General features: G+C 42.1%; 1 protein-coding gene and 2 long non-coding RNA genes across 4 annotated transcripts; 2 read left to right on the top strand and 1 right to left on the bottom strand.

Annotated features, from left to right (window-relative positions):
* Positions 1 to 22: 22 nt before the first annotated feature.
* On the top strand, positions 23 to 23,861 carry il1fma (interleukin-1 family member A). Of its 2 annotated transcripts, none has more exons than XR_006026727.1 (8): positions 23 to 85; positions 210 to 325; positions 529 to 625; positions 6,659 to 6,983; positions 8,518 to 8,640; positions 8,813 to 8,958; positions 9,415 to 9,882; positions 23,851 to 23,861. XR_006026727.1 is itself a non-coding variant. In XM_042080196.1 (8 exons), the coding sequence occupies exons 1-8, from the start codon at positions 74 to 76 to the stop codon at positions 13,159 to 13,161; spliced, it is 1,047 nt and encodes a 348-aa protein (XP_041936130.1). In that variant the 5' UTR covers positions 23 to 73; the 3' UTR covers positions 13,162 to 13,367. The 2 variants fall into 2 exon arrangements, 1 of the variants encoding a protein (XP_041936130.1); XM_042080196.1 differs by lacking the exon at positions 23,851 to 23,861 and adding an exon at positions 13,136 to 13,367 and having other exon boundaries at positions 9,415 to 9,616.
* On the bottom strand, positions 20,734 to 21,302 carry LOC121698269. The gene is made up of 2 exons (XR_006026734.1): positions 21,214 to 21,302; positions 20,734 to 21,056 (listed from the first exon to the last, which is right to left on the bottom strand). It is a non-coding gene; the product is annotated as an uncharacterized LOC121698269 (long non-coding RNA).
* Positions 23,862 to 24,414: 553 nt separating the features above from the next.
* Positions 24,415 to 25,885, top strand: LOC121698267. Its single transcript, XR_006026732.1, has 4 exons — positions 24,415 to 24,680; positions 24,847 to 24,933; positions 25,075 to 25,181; positions 25,658 to 25,885. It is a non-coding gene; the product is annotated as an uncharacterized LOC121698267 (long non-coding RNA).
* The last annotated feature ends 114 nt before the right edge of the window (positions 25,886 to 25,999 follow it).

Here is a 25,999-nt window from a genome sequence, read left to right as displayed (position 1 = left end):
ACCCAGTTGAGTATAACATCTGTGGTCCTTGTGGCAGCACAACCACTTTCCATCCCACTGCACTCAAGGCAACATGGAGGTGAAGGTGAGCATTCTACTGCCCCTCTGCATTCTATTACACTACCTGCATTCTATTACACTACCAAGTTGCTGAAATCTGCAAACTGTCCTGGCATGAGTGGTCTTCTGACTTTCTTTTCTCTGTGAAGGATACGCCTGTCAATGGTGGTGTCTCCATCCTTCATACAGTGAGGGATGGGAAGCATTACTATGAAGTCGAGACTGTTCTTAAGGATAAGAAAGCCAAGAAAGGATTTTTTATGAGGTAAGTGAACCGAGGTCTCTCTGACGGCTAGACTACCCATACATGTGTCTCCACATCTGGTCATGTCACACATAATCATAAGAAAAAGCTGACCTGGGAAAAAATCATATGTCACATTTGACAAGAAAGCAGACCATTGTCGCAAACCGTTGCCACGTTTATGGTTTTAGCAGTAATTGTGATATGTGTTTGTGCACACCCAGGAGAGGAGATAAACTTCTGAAGATTAATGGCTTAGACTTGCAAGATTTATCTCCAGAGATGTTTGCGGAAAAGTTGTCTGAAGGCAGTCCCATGCTGGTATGTTTTCACACCTTCAATGTGTCTTCAGCTTTCAAATCACTTTGTTTCGGAACATGTTTGTTTTGTTCTGGAAGTGAAACCACAGTGTTGCAAGTACTGACATCAAAACTTACAATGGTTCATATGCTTTGGTGCTCTGAAGCTCATTTCGGGTGTTAACTACTGTACTTGGGTGTTAATTACTCTATCGGGATAATTGGGCTCTATCGATCAGGCATTTTGGTCCTAATGGGAAACAAAGGTGTGCGAACATAAGAGTGCTTCTGTTCCCTGGGTGCTTGACTAAGATCATTATCACTGAGTTATAATTTTTTAATCAGGAAAAGTCTTACAGCTAAAAGTAAATTGATTCTGACCCATGGATTATGTGTATGTGTGTCATGTCATCCTGTGTCTGATCATGTGGTGCTTTGTGATTGTCTACATCTCCGATCAGCTACATCTCCGATTTGCCTCCCACCTCGTGTAATGTAATGTAGAGAACAAAACATATTCAATGAAATCTGTAGAATTTTAAGTTTTGAATAATGTCCATGGCCCCCCTCCTGGAACCTCATGCCACCCCAGGAAAAAATCTCTAGATCCGCCCCTGGATGGTGATTAACAAAATGTAAAACTCATGAGGATTAACTGAGTTAATATTTTTGTAAATATGTTATTATATCTTTCCATGGGACAACACTGAAATAACACTTTGCTACAATGTAAAGTAGTGAGTGTACAGCTTATATAACAGTGTTCATGTGCTGTCTCCTCAAAATAACTCACACAGCCATTAATGTCTAAACCGCTGGCACCAAAAGTGAGTACACCCCTAAGTGAAAATGTCCAAATTGTGCCTAAAGTGTTAATATTTTATGTGGTCACCATTATTTTCCAGCAGTGCCTTAACCCTCTTGGCCATGGAATTCACCAGAGCTTCGCAGGTTGCCACTGGAATCCTCTTCCACTCCATGGCGACATCATGGAGCAGGTGGATGTTAGAGACCTTGCACTCCTCACCTTCCATTTGAGGATGCCCCACAGATGCTCAATAGGGTTTAGGTCTGGAATAATGCTTGGCCAGTCCATCACCTTTACCCTCAGCTTCTTTAGCGAGGCAGTGGTCATCTTGGAGGTGTGTTTGGGGTCGTTATCATTCTGGAATACTGCCCTACGGCCCAGTTTCCGAGGGAGGGGATCATGTTCTGCTTCAGTATGTCACAGTACATGTTGGCATTCATGGTTCCCTCAATGAACTGTAGCTCCCCAGTGCAGCACTAATGCAGCCCCAGACCACGACACTCCCACCACCATTCTTGACTGTCGGCAAGACACGTCATGTCTTGCAAGACACTCATCTTTAGAAGAGGCTTCCTTCTGGGACGACAGCCATGCAGACCAATTTGATGCAGTGTGCGGTGTATGATCTGAGCTTGTCAGGGCCGGTGAGGCCAGGCGAGTTACTGTGGAACCAAAAGTAGACTCAGGAAGCAGAGAGTATAATTAGTGGGTTTTAATGTCAGAACACAGGAATCGGCAGCCAGGCAGAGTGACTTGACAAAACAGTGTAAACTCAAAAAAATCCAAAAACGGCAGAGGTACAGGCAGGTTTCAGTCAAAATCCAAAGTGGCAAGACAGGCAGAGTTCGGTACACAAAAATAAATCACGCTGAAAGGCCTATATGATTCTAACTGTCTCACTAAATTGCATTATCCACACTCAATTCTCACTGGTATCTGCTAGACAACAAGTACCAAAACATGATTAGTTCATAGATTTCACATGTAAAATTCATTTTATACAACCCCACCCCCATCTTGCCTGTTCATAATTCTGAGAAATTCTTGAATTGTGTGCATGTGTGCGTGTACAAGTTTATGTTTATGGGTGTGTGTGTGTGTGTATGTGCGTGCTTGTGTGTTTGCCTGCGTATGTGTGTTTGTGCATGTGCATGCATGCGTACATATGTCTACTGTGTGAGTATGTGTCATACATATGATTACTGTAAATGTATGTGTGTGCGTGTGTATCTGTTTATGCACATGTGTGCACATGAAATGGGTTAACATGACCCCTGGAGGCAAACATACGGAAAAAATTGGTCATCCTAGGCCCTACGGTTCTCAAGATATTCAAAGAAAACTGTGTCTGCCCTACCCTCCTTTCGGGGGGTCCAGTACAGCGGGGGGGCTACAGATCAAAACGAAAAACAATGGTTCCATGCTATCCATGTGGGGTTACATGCCCACCAAGTTCCGTGTACCCCGGTCTTTCAGTGTCCCGGGAATCCTTGTTGGTGTACGGTCACTAAATGTACACATAAATGATTTTATTGTAAGGCCCCCCATGAACGAAAGTTCACAAAACTTGGCATGCATTCGGAGGGTGTCATAATGATCCTACACTTTCAATTTCGTGCAGTTTTGACCATGTCAGCCAGAGATATTGTGATGAAAACACCTAATTTTTTGCTTTTTAATTTTTAACTTGGTGGCGCTATACATGAAATAAGTGGTAATGGGATGAGTTGACATGCCCCCTTAAGACCAACATACAAAAAAAAGGTGGACCTCCTAGGCCCTACGGTTCTCGAGATATTCACAGAAAACTGTCTCCGGCCACCTACAGGCCAGTTGGTGTATAGTAACATAAATTAATTTATTGTGTGGCCCCCCATGAACGGAATTCGACGAAACTTGGTGTGCATTCAGAGGGTGTCATAATGATCCTACACTTCCAATTTCGTACAGTTTTGACTATGTTAGGTCACAGATACCTGCGATTACAACACCTCATTTTTACTTTTTTGTGTTTAACTAGGTGGCGCTATACATGAAATGAGTGGTTATGGAATGGGTTGACATGGCCCCTTGAGATCAACATACAATAAAAAATGGTCCTCCTAAACCTTACGGTTCTCGAGATATTCACAGAAAACTGTGTCTGCCCTACCCTCCTTTCGGGGGGTGCAGTCCAGCGAGGGGGCTACAGATCAAAACGAAAAACGATGGTTCCATGCTATCCATATTGGGTTACATGCCCACCAAGTTTCTACCCCGGTCTTTCAGTGTCCCGGGAATCCTTGACGGAAATTTGGACATGCGAAAAAGGAAAAAAAAAAAAAAAAAAAATCTGACTAAACCTATATGACCGCCGCTTCGCTGCGTGGCGGTCATAATAAGTCCCAACAGGGAGAACAGAACAGGTTTTGCTTCGACCTGAAGGGACTTATTTTCTGATAATTACCCGCGGACAATACTTTATCCCGCTTATTACACGGCTACTTGCCAAAACAAGAAAAGAAACCTAACACAATGAAAATCAATGAAAAATATTAACTCAGTTTATCCTCATGAGTTTTACCTTTTGTTGATCACCGTCCACTCTCCGCATTGGACTCTCTATCTCTCTCTCACACACACACACACTCACACACACACACTTTGCGTGTAACACACTGGTACCAGAGAATGTCTAATAAGAAGAGAACCGCCACTCTCGGAAAACTTCCGGTTTCTGAACTGGTTGCAGTTCCTTTTCTGGTTCCACATGAGGGCGCTCACGAATAAGTGCAGAATGCATGGAGGTCTATGGAGCTGTACCCCTCAAATAATATATAATTTTTTGCCCAGAAATTTGAATGTTGCATGCGAAAGAGGGGGCAGAGAAAATACAGACCGCTGAATATTATATTTTTTGAGTCACTTATTTGATCTAAAAAGCCTTTCAAATGCGTCAATGATGTCATTCATTAGCAGAAAGTTAGTGTGTTGTGGGCAACAATGACCCAACCTGTAAGAAATCGAAAGGACGTAAGTGCTCTTTCATTCAACTTTTGACCTATAATCCATATTGAGCTTGCAGAAACCAGAACTCAAATCTTCGATTTTTCAACGCCAACCAGGTGAAAGAGACACATTTAGCCGTCTAGCTCAATAGACCCCCATTGTGTTTGCACTTATTCGTGATCACCCCTAGCGGAAGTACAACAGATTGCAGGTACAATGGAGTTAATAGGGAGTGATCCGGCTCTCCGTAAACGGGCTCTGCTGGTACTCAGATAGTTTTGTCTCAACATGGTGTGTGTGAGAAAGGACATTTTGCATGTGTGTGTATTGTGCGTGTGTGTGTGAGACAGAGACAGAGAGAGACAATATCAGTGAAGGTGTGAACTTTATTTGTAAGTGTGTGCATATGTGTTTGTGTGGGTGTGGGTGTGGGTGGTTGTGAATGTGTTTGTGAGAGTCAATGTGCATACAGTAGATGTGTGTGTGTGTTGTTGTGAATGTGTTTGTGAGAGAGTCAATGTGCATAAATGTGTGTGTGTGTGTGAGAGAGATAGATAGAGAGAGAAAAGAGTGTCCAATGTTGAAGGTGGACAGTGAGCAACATGTAAAACTCATGAGGACAACATAACTAGTGTCAAGCCTAGAAACTACCTCCAACTACAGGAGGTGCAGCATAGCACTCTCTGCGGGCATATCTCCAGACCAGAGATTGGCTTCTGCTACAAAATCCATCACTATGTCCTTGAGTGTGGATAGAAACAAGGAGAACATGATTATGCACCAGTCACACCAGATCCCATTGCACCAGACTACCTTCTGAAGTTTGTCAGCTGCAACTGTGCAGGTGTCTGTGACACTCTCAGGTGCTGCTGTAAAAAGCAAGGAGTCAAGTGTATTTCAGCTTGTTGGAACTGTCATGGTAACTCTTGCCAGAACATCAACCAGCCAGAAGATAGCAGGAGTGAGGGAGTGCAGGGGAGTTGAGGGATGAGGTTTGTTAAATTTTAAACTGATTAAGGAAGTTTTGTTTTGTAATTGTTCAATAAAACCACTTGTTATGGATTTTGTTATGGACTTGGAGTCATGTTTACTCAAAACTAATGGCTGGGATAGATTCAGCTCCCCTAAAAACCCCTAGTTAGACATCTCAAAAGCTAATATTGGTCAACAAAATGTTTTCATTATTTTTCGCCCAGTCCCTCTGGGCACCCCAAACTTGATGGGCTCTCCAGGTGTTTCCCCGAGGATTTGGCCGTGGATAAATTGGGAGGTGTTACTAGACACCTATAGGAACACATAGTAAAAAAAGCTTTTTATTTTGCAGATTGGCGAAAAAAAAGCCTAACTTTCCCTAACTACCACTTAATTACCATTTTATTCCTCTTCTCCTGTTCAGTGAGACTCCTGCAGAAATCCTGCAGGTCAGTGTCTTGAGCAGGACAACAGCAACAGAGCATCCTCTGGAGCAGTGAGAGGTGACTGGAAGCTTCTCAAGAGCGTGAAAAGCTCATTCATCTTCTCCTCCAAAGTGTCCATCCGCTGCTATATGCGGTTAATAGATGCTAACATGGCTATGGAGGCGTTTTTGATGGTGTTAGCTGATATATGCGGCTAATAGATGCTAACATGGCTATGGAGGCGGTTTTGATGGTGTTAGCTGATATATGCGCCTAATAGATGTTTTCAAAACTATGTAGGTATTTTTGATGGTGTTAGCTGATATATGCGGCTAATAGATGCTAACATGGTTATGGAGGTGTTTTTGATGGTGTTAGCTGCTATATGCGGCTAATAGATGCTAACATGGCTATGGAGGCGTTTTTGATGGTGTTTTTGTTGTTGTACATTAATGCCGTCTACAAATGTAAGTTCGGGAGAAGCGGTGTATGACGGGATCCTGCACAGTTGACTCTTGCACAATCCCACGAAACACTTCAGGACCCTGGTCAGAGACCTCGCCAAACACGTTTTTCTATCGCATGTCTTTATGCAAATCTCGGATCCTGAACTAGTGAATGGAGGTTACAGTGCAACCAGAGGGGAACATTTCAGTTGGTTGGGTCTTTTAACATTTAGGGGACGTTAAGCTTCTGCATAATCCAGAGGGAACATTCCCTAAACATTAGGTTTTGGTTTGGTTCAAACTAACCTTTAGAGAACCATAGGCTAATGTTCCCTAAACGTTCTGTGTTAGTAGGGTTAAGTCACTTTTTGTGGGTTGTGTATGTATTGATTATGGTGTTTGTACTGTCCTGCTAGACATTGCACCAGCCCAGCCCTGACCACTCTGAGAAGCCACATCAGACACCAGGTGCCCTCTGTCCAGTCAAGAAGGAAGACTATGTCCTGGACTTCTGTCTGAACACATCCAGAGACCCAGACGTTTGTAGTAGTGATGAAAATCTCCAGGTGGAAGATGATTGTGACCAGGAGGACGACATCCTGCTGCTGGTGGAGATGGTGGACACCAACATGTCTGTAGTGAGAGGAAGGGGCTGTGCCCATGGGGAGACCTGCGAGGACTGTGGTGGCACCGACTGCAACCTAGATGAAGTGGTTATGACGTCCAGAAGGGTCTCCTTAGGTTAGAATTATGCCTTTTCCCTGACTTTTCACAAGTTGCCTAAATAACACAGTATTCTACATTCTTCCAGCAACATATTCTTTTTGTAAGTGCTCCATGTAGCAGATTTATTTTTGCCTGCCTAAAGCAATTGACATGTCAGTGAGACAAGGAGGTAGAATTAAAGATAGATCATTTCAAGGTCCTTCCTCAGCTTTAATTATGTAGTCTCAAAAATACATTTGTACAGTTGAAGGACTTGGGGCAGTGTACAACACCTTGGTACAGTTGGTGGACTTGTGTCTGAATTGTTCAGGGGCCGGTTTCTTACGAAAAGCTCCTTACGTCCAACTTACAAGGCACTGTCCATCCTGAAGATGCTGAATTGGTTGACATTGATTGCTCAGAAATAGATTTTTCACTTTACGCGGCGGTGCATGGCAGCATTATGAAAGACAGTGCGTTCTTTCCACATACACAAAACATTGTTTAAATATTGCCTCCAGTAACATTAATTTTATCATGGATAAAGAAGAAATGAAATGATGTACCCATTAATTAACAGTTTTCATGAAGTCTGGAGGTGGAAGCGATCAGCAATCTGCTGGTATAACCAGCTATACCACCCTTACAAATTTACTCGTTAGGCAATCCTTCATCACTCCATATCAAGAACATATTTGAATAATTTTAATATAATTTCATATTAGTATTGTTTTAAAATCACAGCTGTTTGACCAGCAGCCTCTTTTAATTACTGCTGTAAATAAGTATTTTGTGTCACTGGTTAACGTTATCAATAAAAGCAACCCCCCACATAAAACATTGTAGAAGATGGAAGAGAAAAATATAAGAAAGAAGAGAATAAAGCTTTTTATGTTCAAATGCATGCGCATCTTATTATTTGAGAAACTATTTTCTTAATTAGCCTACTGTACTTACATAAAATCCTTTTTATCTATTTTTGAGTTGCATGCACAACGGAGATTTCTAAAGATTGTATAGGCTACAGTGGTGGTGACTAGCGCCGCAAGCCGAAACATTACTACCAACGAACAACATACAAAAAAGACATTCATAGCAAAGTACCTTTTGGGAAATAAGTGAAAATGTTAAGGTAGAGGTTACGAACTACGTAGCGTTAAGAAGGCTTCGGGAAACCAGCCCCTGATCTTTGAAGAAATATGCCTGGATGATATCGGGGTCAGTTTGGGACAACTTATGCATGGCTATGCAAATGCATGGAGAGCTTAAAGTTACCCATGGGTCATAGTTTGTAGGGGCACTCATTCAATCCAGCTGCTGTCATCAACTTCAGAATGGTATGACATCTTTAATGAACAAATACAGCCACATGGTTTTGTTTTCACTGAGTGCAGCCCATAGACCACGCTTTATGACAAAAGGAAATGTCGAGACACTTTCAAGAACACAGCACTGAGATTAGTCCTATCTTCTCTTCAGCTAATTGTCATTAAAACAGAATGGAGACCCATTCAGCAGCAGAGGTTGTTTGGAATGTAAGGAAACTTAAGCTTCATTCTGTGTTTTTCAGTGGCGAGGGGCATTTCTGATTTTCTACATGATAAAATACAAGAGAACATTGCCTTGGAGGGTCTTCTGAGTCGTTTGTATGTCAACCCTGTTGGCGATCAGACGCGACTGAAAACAAATCCAGGTAAGAAGTAACACTACTGAGAGGTCTCATCAGCCTTTCACCTTTAACAGTAATACATATATACAGAGCCCACTGTCACAGAATCTGATAATTTTTTAACAGAGATGGTATGTAGAAAAGCTAACACGTGAAGCCAATTAAAATATGGGCTTTTTTGCTTTTTGTTGGTAAGCAAAAATTACGATCTACTACTACCAGTCCGACCATGTGGACGGCTCCTCTAAAGGAGTACCTGTTGTCTTGAACTTCTCGGGGACTGACAAGTTCATCCGATGCTCCAGACATCCAGACAGCCTTGAGGCGATAATAAATGTAACGGTAGGTACCATAATCATGTGTCAAATGGTTGCTTGGACAGCTGTGTGTAGTAGGCACTGAGCTCTGTCACTGTCACAATGCATTCATGAGACTAATGGCCATCAGTATCTAGAGTCTTACTGCTTGTGAAATCATACATGTTCAGACCGGCTCAGTCCCTGCCTCAGTCATTGCAAGCGCCTCTGATTGATTAATCACCACTATGTGGATACTGTTTTTAGAATTGATTTAGATTAAGTGTTAGTTACTATAATTTGTATTTTTGTATATTTAGTATATTCCTTATCTTCTACTGTCTTTATTTCTTAGTTGCGTTTTTATATTATATACTTTAATTACTTTTTCTGCTGTTAAAGAATGTGTATGTGTTGTCTGTATGCTGCTGAGACCTTGAATTTCCCCTGGGGATCAATAAAGTATCTATCTATCTATCTATCTATGTGTATTTTATCATAGCCATACGAAAAGAGCAAACTGAAATGCATCTCCAAGGAGGACCACGAAAGCTTGGCCTTTGTCTTCTACATGAAAGGGGGGCGGGCCAGAGAGCGCATCTTCGAGTCTGCACACTGTGAGGGGTTTTTCATTCATTCCAACAACAGGGCGATAACAGCAACAAGACAAAATATGGATGATACCTTCTACTTTATCATCCATGGTAAGTCATGCTGATTTGAGATCTGTTGTTTAACAGGTGACATTCACACAGAACACATATTGTTCTGTCACAATTAATATGACTGTTATCATTGCAGTAGTGAGTAGATATGGACATTATCCTGTGCTTTGATTTGCAATATAGATATAATATGCCTAGTTTACCTATAGATACAGTACATATGATCTAAATTTCATCTACATGTTGTTTTATGGGAAGTCAGCAGGAACCCTACATACCTATTGTTAATTGTACAAGCTTTTACTGTACACTATTATGTATGACTTATTATGATGTTAGGACTTTCTGAGATGCCCCAAATAAATGCATGTGTTTAAATATTATCCTTCCTAATGTTTGACGTATGTATGTACAGTGTCTTGCAAAAGTACTCAATACATTTGAAAGCTATCACAATTTTCTGGATAATTCAACATAATTGCATATATTTAGGTGGTATCAGTAGGCTACTACTTCGTCTGTAATGCTTTAACAATGTAAAGTTAAAATACTTCCTCCTATACCTACTCCAGTGTTTCCCAAGCTGTGTGTTGGCCCACTGGTATTTTTTGCTTTGCACTAAATAATCATTGACAATTTATTCAAAATTATTATAAGCAATTGAAATTTCACGAAATTGCATCTAAATCCACATAATATTTAACACATTCATCCATCTTTCTTGATACCATTAGTGATCAAGGATTGTTACACTCTCGTGTAACCAATAGCCAATCAAACCTCAAACATGGCATGACGACATAACCAACAGCCAATCACACCTCAAACACGACATGACAACACAACCAACAGCCAATCACACCTCAAACATGGCACGACAACACAGCAACAGAAACAGGCAGATAATAGGCTACAATAATGCTATAGGTTCACAGTTTCCTGACATCCTACGCCAAAATATCTGACTTCTTTGGCAGCAGGGGGCAGTAAAAGCAGCAAGTAAAAGCGTTATGGCTTTTGTACGCTTAATACCATGGTGGTGTTCTGTGAGATTTTCTCATAGGCAATAGTGTGTTGCAAGAGAAAAAAGTTTGGGAAACACCGTGTTACCTAACAAATTAACATTGTGAAACACTGCTGTACCTAACACACTAACATTGGGCAGAAACACTGCTGTACCTAACACACTAACATTGGACAGAAACACTGCTGTACCTAACACATTAACATTGGGAAACACTGCGCTACCTAACACATTAAAGGAGAATTATGCAGTTTTTTTTTAGCTTAATTTACCTTAACTTAACAGCTTCGGAGTCATTGGAAATGTTATATGACTTTTTTCTGGGGTGAATGGTGGCCGTCTCGCTTCCCTCTAGCGCCTGTGAGCGGATAAACCAGCCTTGCAACTTTCTCAGGGGCCGTTTATACGAGAACGATTGCGAAGGAAGACGACAAAATATTTTATCATAAGTGCCTTTCGTTTACACGGCGACCCCGCCATCGGGGCTTGAAGACGCAAAAATCTGAAGACTCCTTCCAGAGTGTTTTGAAGACGACCCGGGTTGCGACTCCGTCTAAACGGCTAAACCAAAGATCCTTGATTACCTCTCTGACTAAACTGTCAAATTAGAATGTCTGCGCGTTACGTACCGGGGTTGTATCACACCATCACCCAGCGGTCTAGAATGCATATCCAATCGAATATCACATACTATTGCGTCTTCATATAAACAAAGATTTCCCCCTGAGAATGCTCGTCTAAACGCAAATAAAAAAATGAAGACGAGACGCCACTTCTGCGTCTTCTCTTTTCATCGTCACCGTATAAACGTAGCCTCAGACACAGAAAGTCTCGAGGTCTTGCGATGTAACAAATTGTTTTACTTCACTACACACATACACACCAGGCACCAGCTAGAACAAGGTAGTGATGGAGTTTCTCAGTCATTCGTCATGGCAGAGCCAGGGAAAATAAGCAGAAAGTGAGTAAACCGTTGTCGGAGGAACAGGGAAAGCGGAATTAACACATTAACACATCCCATTAACATTGGGAATATTCCCTCAGCCCTCAGGGTCTCAGTGATGGCTAGGGTCTTTGTGGCCTCTCTAAGGGCCCGTCCCAATACCTTCCCTTCCCCTAGATTTTTGCCCTAACCCTCGTTTTTGCGTGTGAACGTGTAGGGGTAGGGTGTCCCATTAGTTTAGAGAGTAAGGGGTAGTGCTATTTCCCCCTTAAAATCAACCCTCAAAATATAGCTAGGACCGATGCAGGCTTAAAACAAAGTGGGAGATGAAATAACCCAGGATACATTGCGAGCCGGCTAAATTTTTCAAGCAAGATGGCTGACACCGCTGGAAAGGAACAATTGCATTGCTCATATATTTTTGCAAATAAGCATATTAAAATTTCGAAATATGTTGGAATATGTTAGTTTGATGCACATCCAAAGGACTGTCGAGTTTTGAACACTAATGTTAGAAAATATCTCACAAAGCTATCTGACGATGTTCATGATATCTGCCAAGTGCTTTGAGAGAGTCTGCCCATCAAATAACGTTATATATCTGATCTGGGTAGTTTCATCAATATTTAGGATGTGTGTTCCGGCGTTCACATGAACACAAATATCTCTGTTGATTAACCAGACATAGATAAACCAACACAGCCCACACAACAGTCAACACGACCACTGGAACCTGGATTTTCCTGGATTCACCTGGATTTTAGTAGTAGGCTACTACCGGTAGAGACGTTGACGAGGAGAGCACGTTCACTATGCTAATTTGTATATAGTGGTGTCCCATTTCATAGGGAAAGATCTTCACCCCCACTTGCCTCGTCGAGGGGACTTTACTGTCCAAGTGGAAGTTTTAAGAGGGGAGAAATGACTACATGATCAGTTTTTGGTAGTTCTTCATTATGTCATCTTATGGTCGAACTGGCACCTCTGTAACATTTTGTGTAAAATTGGAACACAGACATCCCTACTGTAGAGTGACCAGACATCCCCACTCATCCCTACTGTAGAGTGACCAGACATCCCCACTCATCGCTATAGTGACCAGACATCCCCACTCATCCCTACTGTAGAGTGACCAGACATCCCCACTCATCGCTATAGTGTCCAGACATCCCCACTGTAGAATGACCAGACATCCCCACTCATCGCCACTGTAGAGTGACCAGACATCCCCATTTTCCAAGAACAGTCCCCGGTCAAAATACATAAAAAAAAAACAGTTCTGTCCCCCATTTTGTAGATAAAAACATTAGACATTTGAATGATATTGACAGTTGAACTGGACATTCCATGGTTTTTCATCTCAGAAATTTGGTCACTTTACCCTACTGCCATATTTCACAGTATGGGCTTTTTGGAGGCATGACCAGTGCTAGATCACAAAGCACTTTGAGGGTTGGCCAAAATGTTTTATTTTGGTCTCATCTGACCAAAACCTTTCCTTGTGTCTTAAATGGATTTCTCTTGTGCTTTGTAGCTAACTCCATGCATGTGTCTATGTGGATGTTAAGCATTGGCATCTCTCTCTCCATAGAGGGCACATTTATGCAGAGTTGTTGAGACTCCTACAGTCCAGCTGATACACCTACAGACCAGCTCCAGCCAGCAAGCATCCTAGATTTCCCACAGTGATGGCTAGGGTATTTGTGCCTCTCTAAGCATCCTAGATTTCCCACAGTGATGGCTAGGGTATTTGTGCCTCTCTAAGCATCCTAGATTTCCCACAGTGATGGCTAGGGTATTTGTGCCTCTCTAAGCATCCTAGATTTCCCATAGTGATGGCTAGGGTCTTTGTGTCCTCTCTAAGCATCCTAGATTTCCCACAGTGATGGCTAGGGTATTTGTGTCTCTCTAAGCATCCTAGATTTCCCACAGTGATGGCTAGGGTCTTTGTGTCTCTCTAAGCATCCTAGATTTCCCACAGTGATGGCTAGGGTCTTTGTGTCCTCTCTTACCTGATACCTTCCTCAGGCCTTTTAGTCATCTCCACTAAGCATCTTGGTGGTTTCCATGATGCAGTTTCTCCTTTCCCACAATAATGCTTAATGGGACAAACAAACTCTTGGTAAAACATACGTGGCAGAGAGGCTATGCCGGGCAAGTAACTGAAGTTTTCCATTCGCGAGCGTCTACTGCAACAATTAGGTTCTAATGTAATCTAATGTAATGTAATGATCAAAAAAATGTATAAGTATATATACTCTTTTGATCCCGTGAGGGAAATTTGGTCTCTGCATTTAACCCAATCCATGAATTAGTGAAACACAGCACACAGTGAGGTGAAGCACACACTAATCCCGGCGCAGTGAGCTGCCTGCAACCACAGCGGCGCTCGGGGAGCAGTGAGGGGTTAGGTGCCTTGCTCAAGGGCACTTCAGCCGTGGCCCGGGGCTCGAACCGGCAACCCTCCGGTTACAAGTCCAGAGTGCTAACCAGTGGGCCACGGCTGCCCCAATGTATACCAGTTATCTAAGAATATTTTTACACTCCGCGAATGGAACGCTTCAGTTGTGGAGCCGGTGAAACCTGGGACTGAGTTTTCATACAGGTCAGTAGTTTGCATCCACTCTGCGGTTTCACAGCCTGGTTAATGACCCTCAGACAGAATGAGTTTTATGTCCAGAAAGCGATCACTACATGATCAGTTTTTGGTAGTTCTTCATTATGTGATCTTATGGTCGATCTGGCACCTCTGTATAATTTTGTGTAAAACTGGAACACCAAACTCACAAAGTGTATTATGTTTGTTTATTTTCCATGCTAGACAAACATGCATTTGGAAAATATTGCAGCATACAGTATGTTTACAATGCAAAAATATTATTGGGAAATGTGTGTGTGTAAGTAATAATGTTTAAACCTGTATGGGCAAACAGACGGTGTTCTATTGGACACGTGGAATGGAAACAGAAAACTAATAACTAAGTTATAAATGTATGTTCACAATTATGCCTTATATATTTTTAAAAAATCAAAGGGTTTATATTTGTTATATTGCATATGTAATTGAAAAATCCCTAAACTTAGGTCATGTTCACTGTTAGTTTTATTATAACATATTCAACTTGTCATTTAACTGGATCATCTGTAACTGCATATAAGTTGGGTTGATATGATGTCCATCCTTATGTTCTGTACTGGACTCTTCTGTACTGTAATCTCAGTTATCATGTTAGTTTTTTGTAACATGTTTTGTACACATGCGAACAACACAACTACTGTCTGTACCTGCTGTCTGTGTCTTTACCTTAGTGCTTTCATCTGAACTTGTTTGCAATAAATTATGAAAATAGCTGACAGTGTTTTTTTTGTATTGCAACTTTTCTGGAATGTTATGTATAAGTATGTAAATGCGGCAGCCGTGGGCTACTGGTTAGGGCTTCGGGCTTGTAACCAAAGGGTTGGCGGTTCGATCCCCGACCCAGTAGGAAAAATGTGGGCAGGGGAAGTGAGCACTGCTCTCCCATGCCCACATCCACGGCTGAAGTGCCCTTGAGCAAGGCACCTAACCCCTCACTGCTCCCCGAACGCCGCTGTAGCAGGCAGCTCACTGCTCCGGGTAAGTGTGTGCTTCACCTCACTGTGTGTTCACTGTGTGCTGTGTATGTTTCACCATTATCTACTGAAATACGCAATCATTTGTATATACAGTATTTATACAGAAACCTCAACAGTGGATAAAGTAAGGTTCAAAATACTTTGTTTTGTTTTTCATTTTGGACATATTAGAGTGAAATGTTATTACAGTGGGAGTTTGGATATTTTGAATAGATTAAAATACTGCCGACAGCCATTTTAATTCTCCACTTCAGTTGCACTTACAAACACTAAAGTTTCCAGTTATACACAATGGAGGATTGTATAGAGGAGGTTGTTCATATATGATTTGCAACCTATAGTGTGGAAAGTAAATAAAAGTTCTGAAACATTTATAAACATGGGTTTTCAGCACACTTAGGAAGACATTCTCAAAAATGCAGCATTTCAGATATTTCAGGAATAACATTTCACTCTAATCTCTTCAGGAATTTTAGGAATAATATTTCACTCAACCCCAACAATTTACTTCAGTCTTCTAATCCATCAGGTTAATTGTGGTTCTCTTATTACTGTATTTTCCGGACTATAAGTCGCAGGACCATCCAAACTATGAAAAAAAGTGTGACTTATTATGGTGTAATATTAAGGTATGTTTTTTAGTGGTATTACTCTCATTCAACATTGGATGACCATAAATTTGAGCAATAGGCATAGTCTTAGGGGCTGACAGTTTTCATAAGATTTCTCCACACTGCTTGAGCCAATTTCTGTTATTCTTGCTGTATTTATCTTATACCAAAATGTAGTTTATTAGCAAGGGGAAATGGTTGCTGGTATAAGTCAGCGGCATTAGTTTGAGCACATTTTCGAAGTATTGTTTTGAAGTGTTGAATGGAAGTCAATGGGGGAGCTGTAAATTCAGTTCACCCAGAAATACTCAGGAAGACATGACTGATGTTAACAAATATTTTAATCCATCAAAGGATTTACAAAAGACATAAGCAAATGAATGAATACCAATGAAAGAATAAAATAAGCAACAATGAGAGAGTCTTTGGCATAGGCCCCGTCCTAGGTCCAGGTCACTGAGCATGCAGACCCTGGCAGATCCTGCTGGAACGAGACGGCAGGGGTGGAGCCTACCCCCAAAGATAAGATAAGGATACTCAATAGGAATGCTTAGCTGGATCATCTTCTCTGAAATAAAGCATAACGATGTTAAACAGTTTATGTTTTATTATCCTGTTAAAAATGAGCAAGAGAATGTGAGTATATAAAGAAATAAAGTTGGCATAGGAGCCAAACGACAGGGTTAATGAAACGTGAACGTGAAAAGATTAGTGTGACGTGAAAAAGATTAGCGTTGTGAACACGATGTGTCGGTTCCAGTTCAATGACCATCACCAGAGCTGTGAGGACAAGATGAACAGAGAGTTTAAGTTAGGAGATGCTGATGTAGAGCAGTGTAGGCTACAGAAAAGCTTGAGAGGATCATGAGCACAAGGTATACAAGTGGGTAGAAAGGCAAATAAATTTTTTTAATAAAGTTTAAAATTATAATAGGCTAATTTACCCGAGAAAGTAGCCTATATAACAGTGAAATGACAGGGATCCATGGCAGATTATGATCATGATAGTGTAACCTGTATAACTGCATAACTTATGACAAATATGACAAACTACAATCAGAACAGATAAGTATTTGAGGGAACATTGACACTTGTGGACATTTAATTGATATTCTTAAGGGTGATTTTCACAAGCCGGAAGCATGGGCGAATTATGAACTTTTGGGCCCCTGGGCCCAGATGTATTAAGGGCCCCTCACTTATTGTCGTATATGTGGCGACAATAAGTGAGGGGAAATTTATGGGGGGAAATTTATGAGGGGAAATTTATGATTCACCGTCTAAGGCAGGAAAACTTCCACCATAGCAATAAATCAGGTAAATACTTAGCAAATCAAATCCAACGTAACAAATAAAAATCAACAATCCCGGTCATAAAGAACTCAGCAGGGAAGCTAACCAGCTCACCTGAAGAAATAAATCATGTTTTTTACCAGTTTTACAATAAACTATATTCTTCAGAAATAAACCCCAACCAGGAATTCATAGACTCTTTCCTAAACAGCATCGAATTACCACAACTCAATGAGACCGAAATAAAAAACCTGGAATCACCTATAACTCAACAAGAACTGTTTGATGCCCTGAAACAGATGCCCGATAATAAAGCACCAGGTCCGGATGGCTTTCCTGCTGAGTTCTACAAACAATTTTGGACCATCTTAGCTCCACTTTTCATCAGAATGATTAATGAATCAAAACAGAAAGGACGTCTTCCAACTAGTTCCACCACAGCCTCAATTTCACTGCTCCTCAAGCCCAATAAGGACCCAACATTGCCATCCAGCTACCGACCAATTTCTCTCGTCAATGTGGACAATAAGATAATCGCAAAAATGCTAGCACACAGATTAGCAGAGGTCACCCCATCCATTATCCACCCAGACCGAACAGGCTTCATTAAAGGTAGAATTTCATCCACCAACACCCGCAGACTGTTAAATATAATGCACCACTCTACAAATTTTCAAGATAATACCATATTAGCAACTCTTGGCGCAGAAAAAGCTTTTGATAGGGTGAACTGGAATTTCCTGTTTTCCACATTAGGGAGGTTTGGCTTCGGGGAGTCGTTCATTAACTGGATTAAACTTCTATACACCTCTCCTTCAGCCACAGTAATCACCAATGGACTAACATCACAAAGTTTCACTCTTCACCGGGGAACTAGACAGGGGTGCCCACTCTCCCCCTCACTATTTACAATCTTCATTGAACCCCTAGCAGCTGCCATCCGTCAGAACCCCCTCATCAAAGGTGTCCAGACTCCATATATGTATCACAAAATCAGCCTTTATGCTGACGACATTCTTCTCTTTCTTCAAGACCCCACAACATCAGTAGAAGAAACCATCACTCATTGACACATTCTCTAAAATTTCTGAATACTCAATCAATTGGAATAAATCTGCAGTTCTCCCATTACATCCCAACAGCTGGGATGTGACAGCCAACTCTTCACCTATCCCACTCTGCACTAACTACATCACTTACTTAGGGATAAAAGTCTCCCCCAGGCTGTCAGACTTATTTAGCCTAAATTATTCCCCTCTACTCACTTCAATAGATGATGACCTTCAACGCTGGAAGAACCTCCCATTATCCATCATGGGCAGAATCTCAGTAATCAAAATGACAATACTGCCCAAAATAAACTATCTATTCTCTATGATTCCAACCCAGCCCACCACCCTCTGGTTTAAGTCTCTCGATTCATTAATCACTAAATTCTACTGGAAAGATAAGACCCCAAGGATCAAACTCGCCACTCTCCAAAAACCAAAAGCAATGGGAGGACTAGAGGCCCCACACTTCCAGCACTATGCCCTGGCCAGCCAGCTCCACTTCATCCACAAATGGCAACACCCCACCCCCTCAGACAACACCTGGTTAGACCTAGAACAAACAATCTGTAAAGAAATTAAAATCTCAGATCTCCCTTTCTGCAGTCAGTCGGTCAAAAAACATCCATCCTTCAAAGCCCCAACAATTTCAGCTACTCTGACAGCCTGGTGGAGATTCTACCACATCACCGATTCACCTATAGCACCATCAATTCGCACCCCGATTTGGAATAACCCAGATTTCACCGTCAATAAAAAAACACTTAACTTTCACACATGGATGGGAAAGGGCATCACTCACCTTCAACACATTCTTCAAGACAATAATCTGGCCTCATTTTCCTGTTTGGTCCAGAAGCACGGCATCGAGAGTAAACACTTCTTACAATACCTGCAAATTAAATCATCTACAGTATCCTAGGAACAATTAACATCCAGACAGCTAACCTTGACATTCCCCCACCAATCTCAGAGCCAGGGTAGGAATTTCACGGCGGCCACGACGGCCATGGCCGTCGTACCCCCTTGCGTTGGCCGTGAGGCCCCTTTGAAAATCAGAGGTTTACAGGCCACGGTGGCCTTGGTGCCCCCTTCTTTCAATATTCTGCTTTGCGTCTTACTAATAGCGATTTTTATTTAGCCTGTGCTAAATAAAATTAATTTAGTCTTTTACGCAGTGGAGAAAGTGACAGCGCAAGAAAGTGCGTCCAAATTCACCCATTCTCATTTGAACTACTCGCGAAGTAGCCTATTCATCACACAGACATCACAAGTATCACATGAAAGAGCTTTTTCTCAGCTTTTAAACGATGTTAGCCGATAATTGCTGTGTTGAACGTTTCGCGAGAAAAGTAAATCATATAATTTAATTTAATCATACATTCTACTGAAGGTTGCGTCCCATGATCTCCCTACCCATTCATCTCAGTGGAATACTTTACGAACCCTTCTTTTAACACATGACAAACCATATATCAGAATAAACAGGAGACCTTACCGAACACAAAGGTGTAAAGCAGTCCCCTGTACAGTTAGCCGTTCAAGAGTAATCTAGTTTTGAATTTGCAGTAAAGTTTGACATACATGGATGTCTCCAAATTTGGGCTTTAAGTTTTACAATGTGTTTAAATTGTTCCACATAATTTCATAACGGGCCAAATACAAAATAAATGTTACAAATATCGCCTAGATATTGGTAAATCAGAGGACAGCTAAGAGTTTGTGAAAGTAGCCTTAATGATCACAAAATGCTAAGCATGCATCTAGGCTATTTGAGTTTCTTAAAGCTGAGCTGTGCTTAAATTGTTCAATACATGATTTCATAACAGGCCAAATATAAAATAAATGTTATATATAGCTTAGATATCTGTAAATATTAGATGATCAGATGATTTACAGTTCTATGTTATGTCATGTTTCATGTTTTTGTAATGTTTCACAGTGATGCAGGTCTACTGCAGTGAATAGGCTAAATACAACTTTGATCATTTTTATAGCCTACTACTGTATAGTTAACTTTGGCCTTGGTGCCCTGACATGTGGCCTTTGTGCCCCCCACCAAATTTGCCCAACTGAAGGCCAAGTGGCCTTGCCCCCAGAATGGTGAAATTCCAAGCCTGGTTACAACCTACCCCACTACTGGGGTAGATTGTAACACCTATTGGGGTAGATTGTAACAGGTAAAAAAATGCAGAAAAACAATGGAATTCCATTTTTATATACTGATTTATTGCATAAACATGAAAATAGATATTAACGTTTTAAACTAAATATAAAAACCACAACGTTTATACTTTTGTGTGTGTATTTGTGTCTCTCATGGAAAGAGAGAGAGAGGGCTGAACAGACACACACAAAGATGAAATTAAACCATTCCACAGAACATTTTTTAGAGAACACAGAATTCCTTAATCCTTAATCTGAGTCACAATGGTGACATACAAAATTAGGCAGACCTGGAGTGCATGCCTGGTGGGCCCAAAAGCTGCACAAGATACACTTTACCCATACCTCTTTGGGCTTGGAATTATGAAAGGTTTCCATGCAGACCACACAAAAATCTTCTTCCTCCTCTGATGAGGAATTCTCAACTTTCACCATCTTCTTAGCTGTTTTTTTAACCTTCTTCTGCTTTCCTTTTGCACCCCCCCCCCCAAGATATTCTTTCTGACGTTTTTCCCTTTTTGCTGGTCTTCCTCTTCCAATCGCATCTTAACTGGTGTATCAGTTAGGATTTCTGAGCACCGTTTCCTCCTACCCTTGCCATTTTTCTTTCTTGGGCCTGCTTTTGGAAATGGCCGAATGACTGATGGACTGAACTGACCTGGGATTGACTCAGAGGTGCTCGGCATCTCTGGAGGAGGAGCAGAGCCAGACCAAAGGTGAGCAGGTGAGGAGCCGGGCAAAAGGTGAGCTGGAGCAGAGCCGGGTGGAAGGTAAGTGGCTAAAATCAGAATCAGAATATTTTATATTTATCCAAAATTGACAATTCAGTTTGACAGTTCTCAATCAAAAATATATTTAAATACAATAAACAGCAATATAGAAGACAATACAATACATAATAGCAGCAACAGAAACATTCTTTCAGTAAATCCAACCTGTCAGTGGAGTGCCTGAGGAGCCTGGCAGCAGCTGTACAGGTGAGGAGCCTAGCGGCAGCTGTACAGGTGAGGAGCCTGTCGGCAGGTGAGCAGATGAGGAGCCTGGCGGCAGGTGAGCAGGTGAGGAGCCTAGCGGCAGGTGAGCAGGTGAGGAGCCTGGCGGCAGGTGAGGAGCCTAGCGGCAGCTGTACAGGTGAGGAGCCTAGCGGCAGGTGAGCAGGTGAGGAGCCTGGCGGCAGGTGAGCAGGTGAGGAGCCTAGCGGCAGGTGAGCAGGTGAGGAGCCTAGCGGCAGCTGTACAGGTGAGGAGCCTAGCGGCAGCTGAGCAGGTGAGGAGCCTAGCGGCAGCTGTGCAGGTGAGGAGCCTAGCGGCAGGTGAGCAGGTGAGGAGCCTAGCGGCAGCTGAGCAGATGAGGAGCCTGGCGGCAGCTGTACAGGTGAGGAGCCTAGCGGCAGGTGAGGAGCCTAGCGGCAGCTGTACAGGTGAGGAGCCTAGCGGCAGGTGAGCAGATGAGGAGCCTGGCGGCAGGTGAGGAGCCTAGCGGCAGCTGGACGGTCAGTGACTTGGGAGGGCGCAAAGTCACAGTCCTGAAAAATGTTGGGATGGTAAGGCCATATGCCTGTGTTCTGGAAGCCTGCCTGAATGTTTCTTTGTGTTGCGGCCGTGGGTAGGGCGGTCCTCACAATCCCTGGAATGTCATAAATTGTCATCGGTTTACCTGGATTCATCCTCATCCAGTCATCACTAGCCGCATTGACCATCTTCTTAAATGGACCAAACACACTACGATCAAGTGGCTGGAGCTTATGGCTGCAATGTGGTGGAAAGGTAAGAAGAACAATTCCCTGTCCTTTGCAAAAATCGACGGCTCTCACAGAGATGTGCGAGGAGTGATTGTCTAGCAGGAGCAACACCTTTTTCTCTGGACTGACCTTGGTGTGTTTCACAAAGTGACAAAGAAACGATAAGAAATCCTCCTCTTGCATCCAACCTGATTTATTTGCACTTCCAGCACTTCCCAATGGCCCATTCTGTACAAAGTGTTCCTTAAAATTCTTTTTCAACACAAAGAATGGAGGAATGGAATTCCCCAGAGCTTGCACGGCATATGCAACTGAAACTAATGTGCCTCTCTCACCCGATGTCACGGCTCCAACCTGCTTGACCCCCCTGCGTGCTACCACTCGGGAATGGTGCCTGCACTGTCGTGACACCCGTCTCGTCCATATTCCAAATGTCGGCACCATCAAAGCTGTTCTTCTCTATTACCTCCCTTCTTCAGGCGACTGAAGAAGGCCTCGACATTTGCTCTGTTGAAGGAGGTGGCCCTTGAAAGGCTTGTCGCCTGTGGACTCCTAATGGATAGTCTGGGGTTCCGCTTCAAAACATTGCTAAACCAGTCAGGCCCCGCCATCAGCTTCTTGTCCCAGGTTTCAGGATGCTTTATTTGGAAAATCACTGCCAACTGCAAACTTTTTGCCCTATGCCAAAAGTATAACAGGAATTTTGAGTTAGAACACACATTTTTGTTGATTATCTAAATTCATATGTTGATTTTTATTTAACTTTTCACTGTTTATAGGTAAATGTATTTATCAGTCACAAAGATTAAATAGGTCGAATACAAATTAAGAGGTCTTGGCTCTTGTCTATTCTACCCTGTTCTCAGCTATCATGCTTACCTTGCGTGGCGTTAGCCCAAAGTATATATCAGCTGCCTGGCTTATATAATCTGCCAATATCTCCTCCTGCTGTCTGTTGAAGACTCTGTTCGGACTGACATATCCTACCGGAGGAAGGTCCTGCGATCCCTGGTCTTTAAGTAGTTTGAACTTCTGCCAATATCTATGAAGGCTAACATGGCACATACCATGCTTTCTTGCCACTGCCCTGACAGATGTTCCCTTTTTAACCTCCTCTGCTGCTCTTTTTAGTACCTTGGCATCCACTCCACGATTACTTTTCCTCACCCATGTTCTGGGCATTCTGTATAATTATTAAAATCACAAAAAATATGTTCTTTGAATGTAAGGGGATGGTTGTAACATTTTCAAAAAATGTGTTACAACCTACCCCACCACTGTCATCCATTGTTTAGCTAGCTGTATTAGCATGGTGCTTTGACATTAGCAAGAGAGAGCTACACCATTCTTTACTAGAGAAACTGATGTAACTCATACAACTGTATCTACAATGGTAAAAGCACTAGAAAAAAATAAATCTAAAAAAAAAAAAGTTACTTTCTTACCTCAGATGTTGAATTTTTCTCCTTACTCCGGGAGAAATGGCGCCAACAACTTGAAAATGTCCATGTGTGATCGTTAAGGAAGTCTGAGGAGTCAGAAACTGTCACATGGCTCATATCTTATCCCTGATTGGTGGAATTGGTGATGTTACAACTCCCCCCATGTTACGACCATACCCGGTCTCCCCTACATGTTGCCTAACAAAACATATACAACAGAAAACGTTCTTCTTAACACATACATTTGCAAAATCTACCGAAATTATTTGTATGTGGTCGTCACGTTATCTGTCATTGATTTGGGCTACAGCGTAAAACTTTATCTAGCTTCATCTAACTAGTTTATCAGGTGACCAGTCGGCAAAAATGCTTGTTTGGGGCTGAATGAGACATTTTACTGCACAACAAAATTATTGCATGTGGGCTTAGAGGGCAAACTGTAAGATTTTGCTTGATCTGTATGTTACCTGGCTGATGGGGCACGGGAGAAGCAGCCTGTCAGCGACCATGCCTGCTATCTGAAGATAGCCTGGGTGTTCCCATGCTGCCTTGCGCGCGATTTGATTCACGCTGCTAAGGCAGCCTGGAGACCATGGAGCAAATTTTCGCCTGAGATAGGGGACCAATCACAGAACAAGGGGGAAAGCAAGACGATGATGAGCTATGCACAGACGCATTTGATAGACATCCGTGGCACCCAATAAACGGGTCTGGGCATTTTTTTCAAATACGAGAAAATTAACGTTTGGTTCCCAGACCACGTCTCATTGAGAAGTGGTGCCGCTAGCCAGGCTAATCTGAAGACGCTTACTGAACTGCTATGGTGCTGCGCATCTGGCGTGCCCTGCGCGTGACCGCGCGAGTTCACGTGACAAAGGAAGAGAGCTAGGCTGGTCGGGTGTGCGCAAGGAGGTGGCTCATTTCGGGGCATTGTTTCAGTCGTTTTTAAAGGCTCAGGTTTCAGGGCTGTCTTTAAGGAGCGCACAGTCCTGACCTTTTCCATGGACATGGCAGTTGACCCAGACTTGCAGGTAGAGGACGATGGCTATGACCAGGATGAGCTGGAGGCTGGTCTGCTGATGGAGCTGGTGGCCACCTGCGTGGAGATGGTGTTGGGCCGGGGCTGTGGACACGGCGAGACCTGCCAGGACTGCAGCGGCACCGGCTGCTCCGTTGGAAGACTCTGTGCTGATGCTAAATGGTGCCGGGATTGAAACTGGTGAGACTGTTTTCATTCTTAGTAGTCCCATGGCACCCAGAATGTCTCAGCACCCCTGAGAGGTCCTGACTTGTAAACATATATTGATATGCTCTTTGTGAAAAAAATAGGTGACTACATCTTATTGCATTTAGAGTAACAAGTGGTTTGTGTGCTCTTTGTTCAGAAGAGAAGGTGGATGCAGTGATGTCCTGCCGTTATGACAAGTTTCTAAGTGCTAAAACACCCAAAGCCATTTTGAAGGACACTAAAAGTATGTACCAAATATTTACAATGTACATTTAGGATTTGTGGAAATGTCTTGATACTCATCTGATAATTATCTAAATTAATTTCATATCCATAATTTCCTTTACCCTCTCAGCAAATATAACCATTTACTATTACGACTCAGATAAAGGCGGATCAGATAAAGGAATGCGGGTTGTGTTGAACTTTACAGGCAGTCACAACTTCCTGCAATGCTCCAAAAGTGATGCTGGTGTACATTTGAGTGTTGTGGTAAGTCATCGAACCTAAGCCCCATGTTTGATTCCAAACATTCTCACCCTTCATTAACATTTATTTCTTGAACATTGACATTATGTTGATATAACACATGTGAAGGCCTATTTACATGTTTAAATGTTCACCTTGGCAATAAATGATCAATTGTTACAGGAGTCAAATGTCCAGCCCATTAAAGGAAAGTGTCATGACAACCATATTTCAAGAGCTGACATATTTCAACATTTACTAATGTAGCCTTTATGGTTCCTCATGGCATAATTTAAATAACTATTCATGGATGTAGTCTTTATGGTTTCTAACGCCATACAGTATAGTCTTCATGGATGTTTATATGCAGTAATCATGATTATTCAGGCACCATGTAACTTCAGTAAGAGCATCCTGGTGAAGTGGTTTGAAGGCAAATGTGTGATATAATCGAAGGTAAACTACTTGTTTTAACTGTATTATTTTGTATTATACCACAGACATGCAAGGATGAAGAAAGTACATCTCTAAGAAAGTCAATCTCTAAGAAAGATCTGCCATTTGTCTTCTTCATGAAAGCGAACGAGGGTGGAGAGCACACTTTAGAGTCAGCATGTGAGGGGTGTGGATGCAGGGCCTGCACCGAAGAAAACAGAACAAATGGACTCACTGTACTTCTTCATTAAGTATCCTAAATAATGAGGATACTAAAAAAGGAGTACTAAAAGACACGCTCACAAACATTTACTAAACAAGATTATAGGCTATTTACATGTCATTTCCACTCAACATTGATTTGTACAACTTACAACATCGTCTTACTTTCAACATATTTTATTTTA

The sequence above is a fragment of the Alosa sapidissima genome, chromosome 23 (assembly GCF_018492685.1).
Source record: "Alosa sapidissima isolate fAloSap1 chromosome 23, fAloSap1.pri, whole genome shotgun sequence".
Lineage (NCBI taxonomy): Eukaryota > Metazoa > Chordata > Actinopteri > Clupeiformes > Clupeidae > Alosa > Alosa sapidissima.
This window is presented reverse-complemented; position numbering and strand designations above follow the sequence as displayed.

Excerpts from the sequence above, each read along its gene's own strand:
- il1fma (XM_042080196.1), top strand. Across the intron at positions 8,641-8,812 it reads GCGACTGAAAACAAATCCAG|CAAAAATTACGATCTACTAC; the intron begins GTAAGAAGTAAC and ends TTTGTTGGTAAG. Across the intron at positions 8,959-9,414 it reads AGGCGATAATAAATGTAACG|CCATACGAAAAGAGCAAACT; the intron begins GTAGGTACCATA and ends ATTTTATCATAG.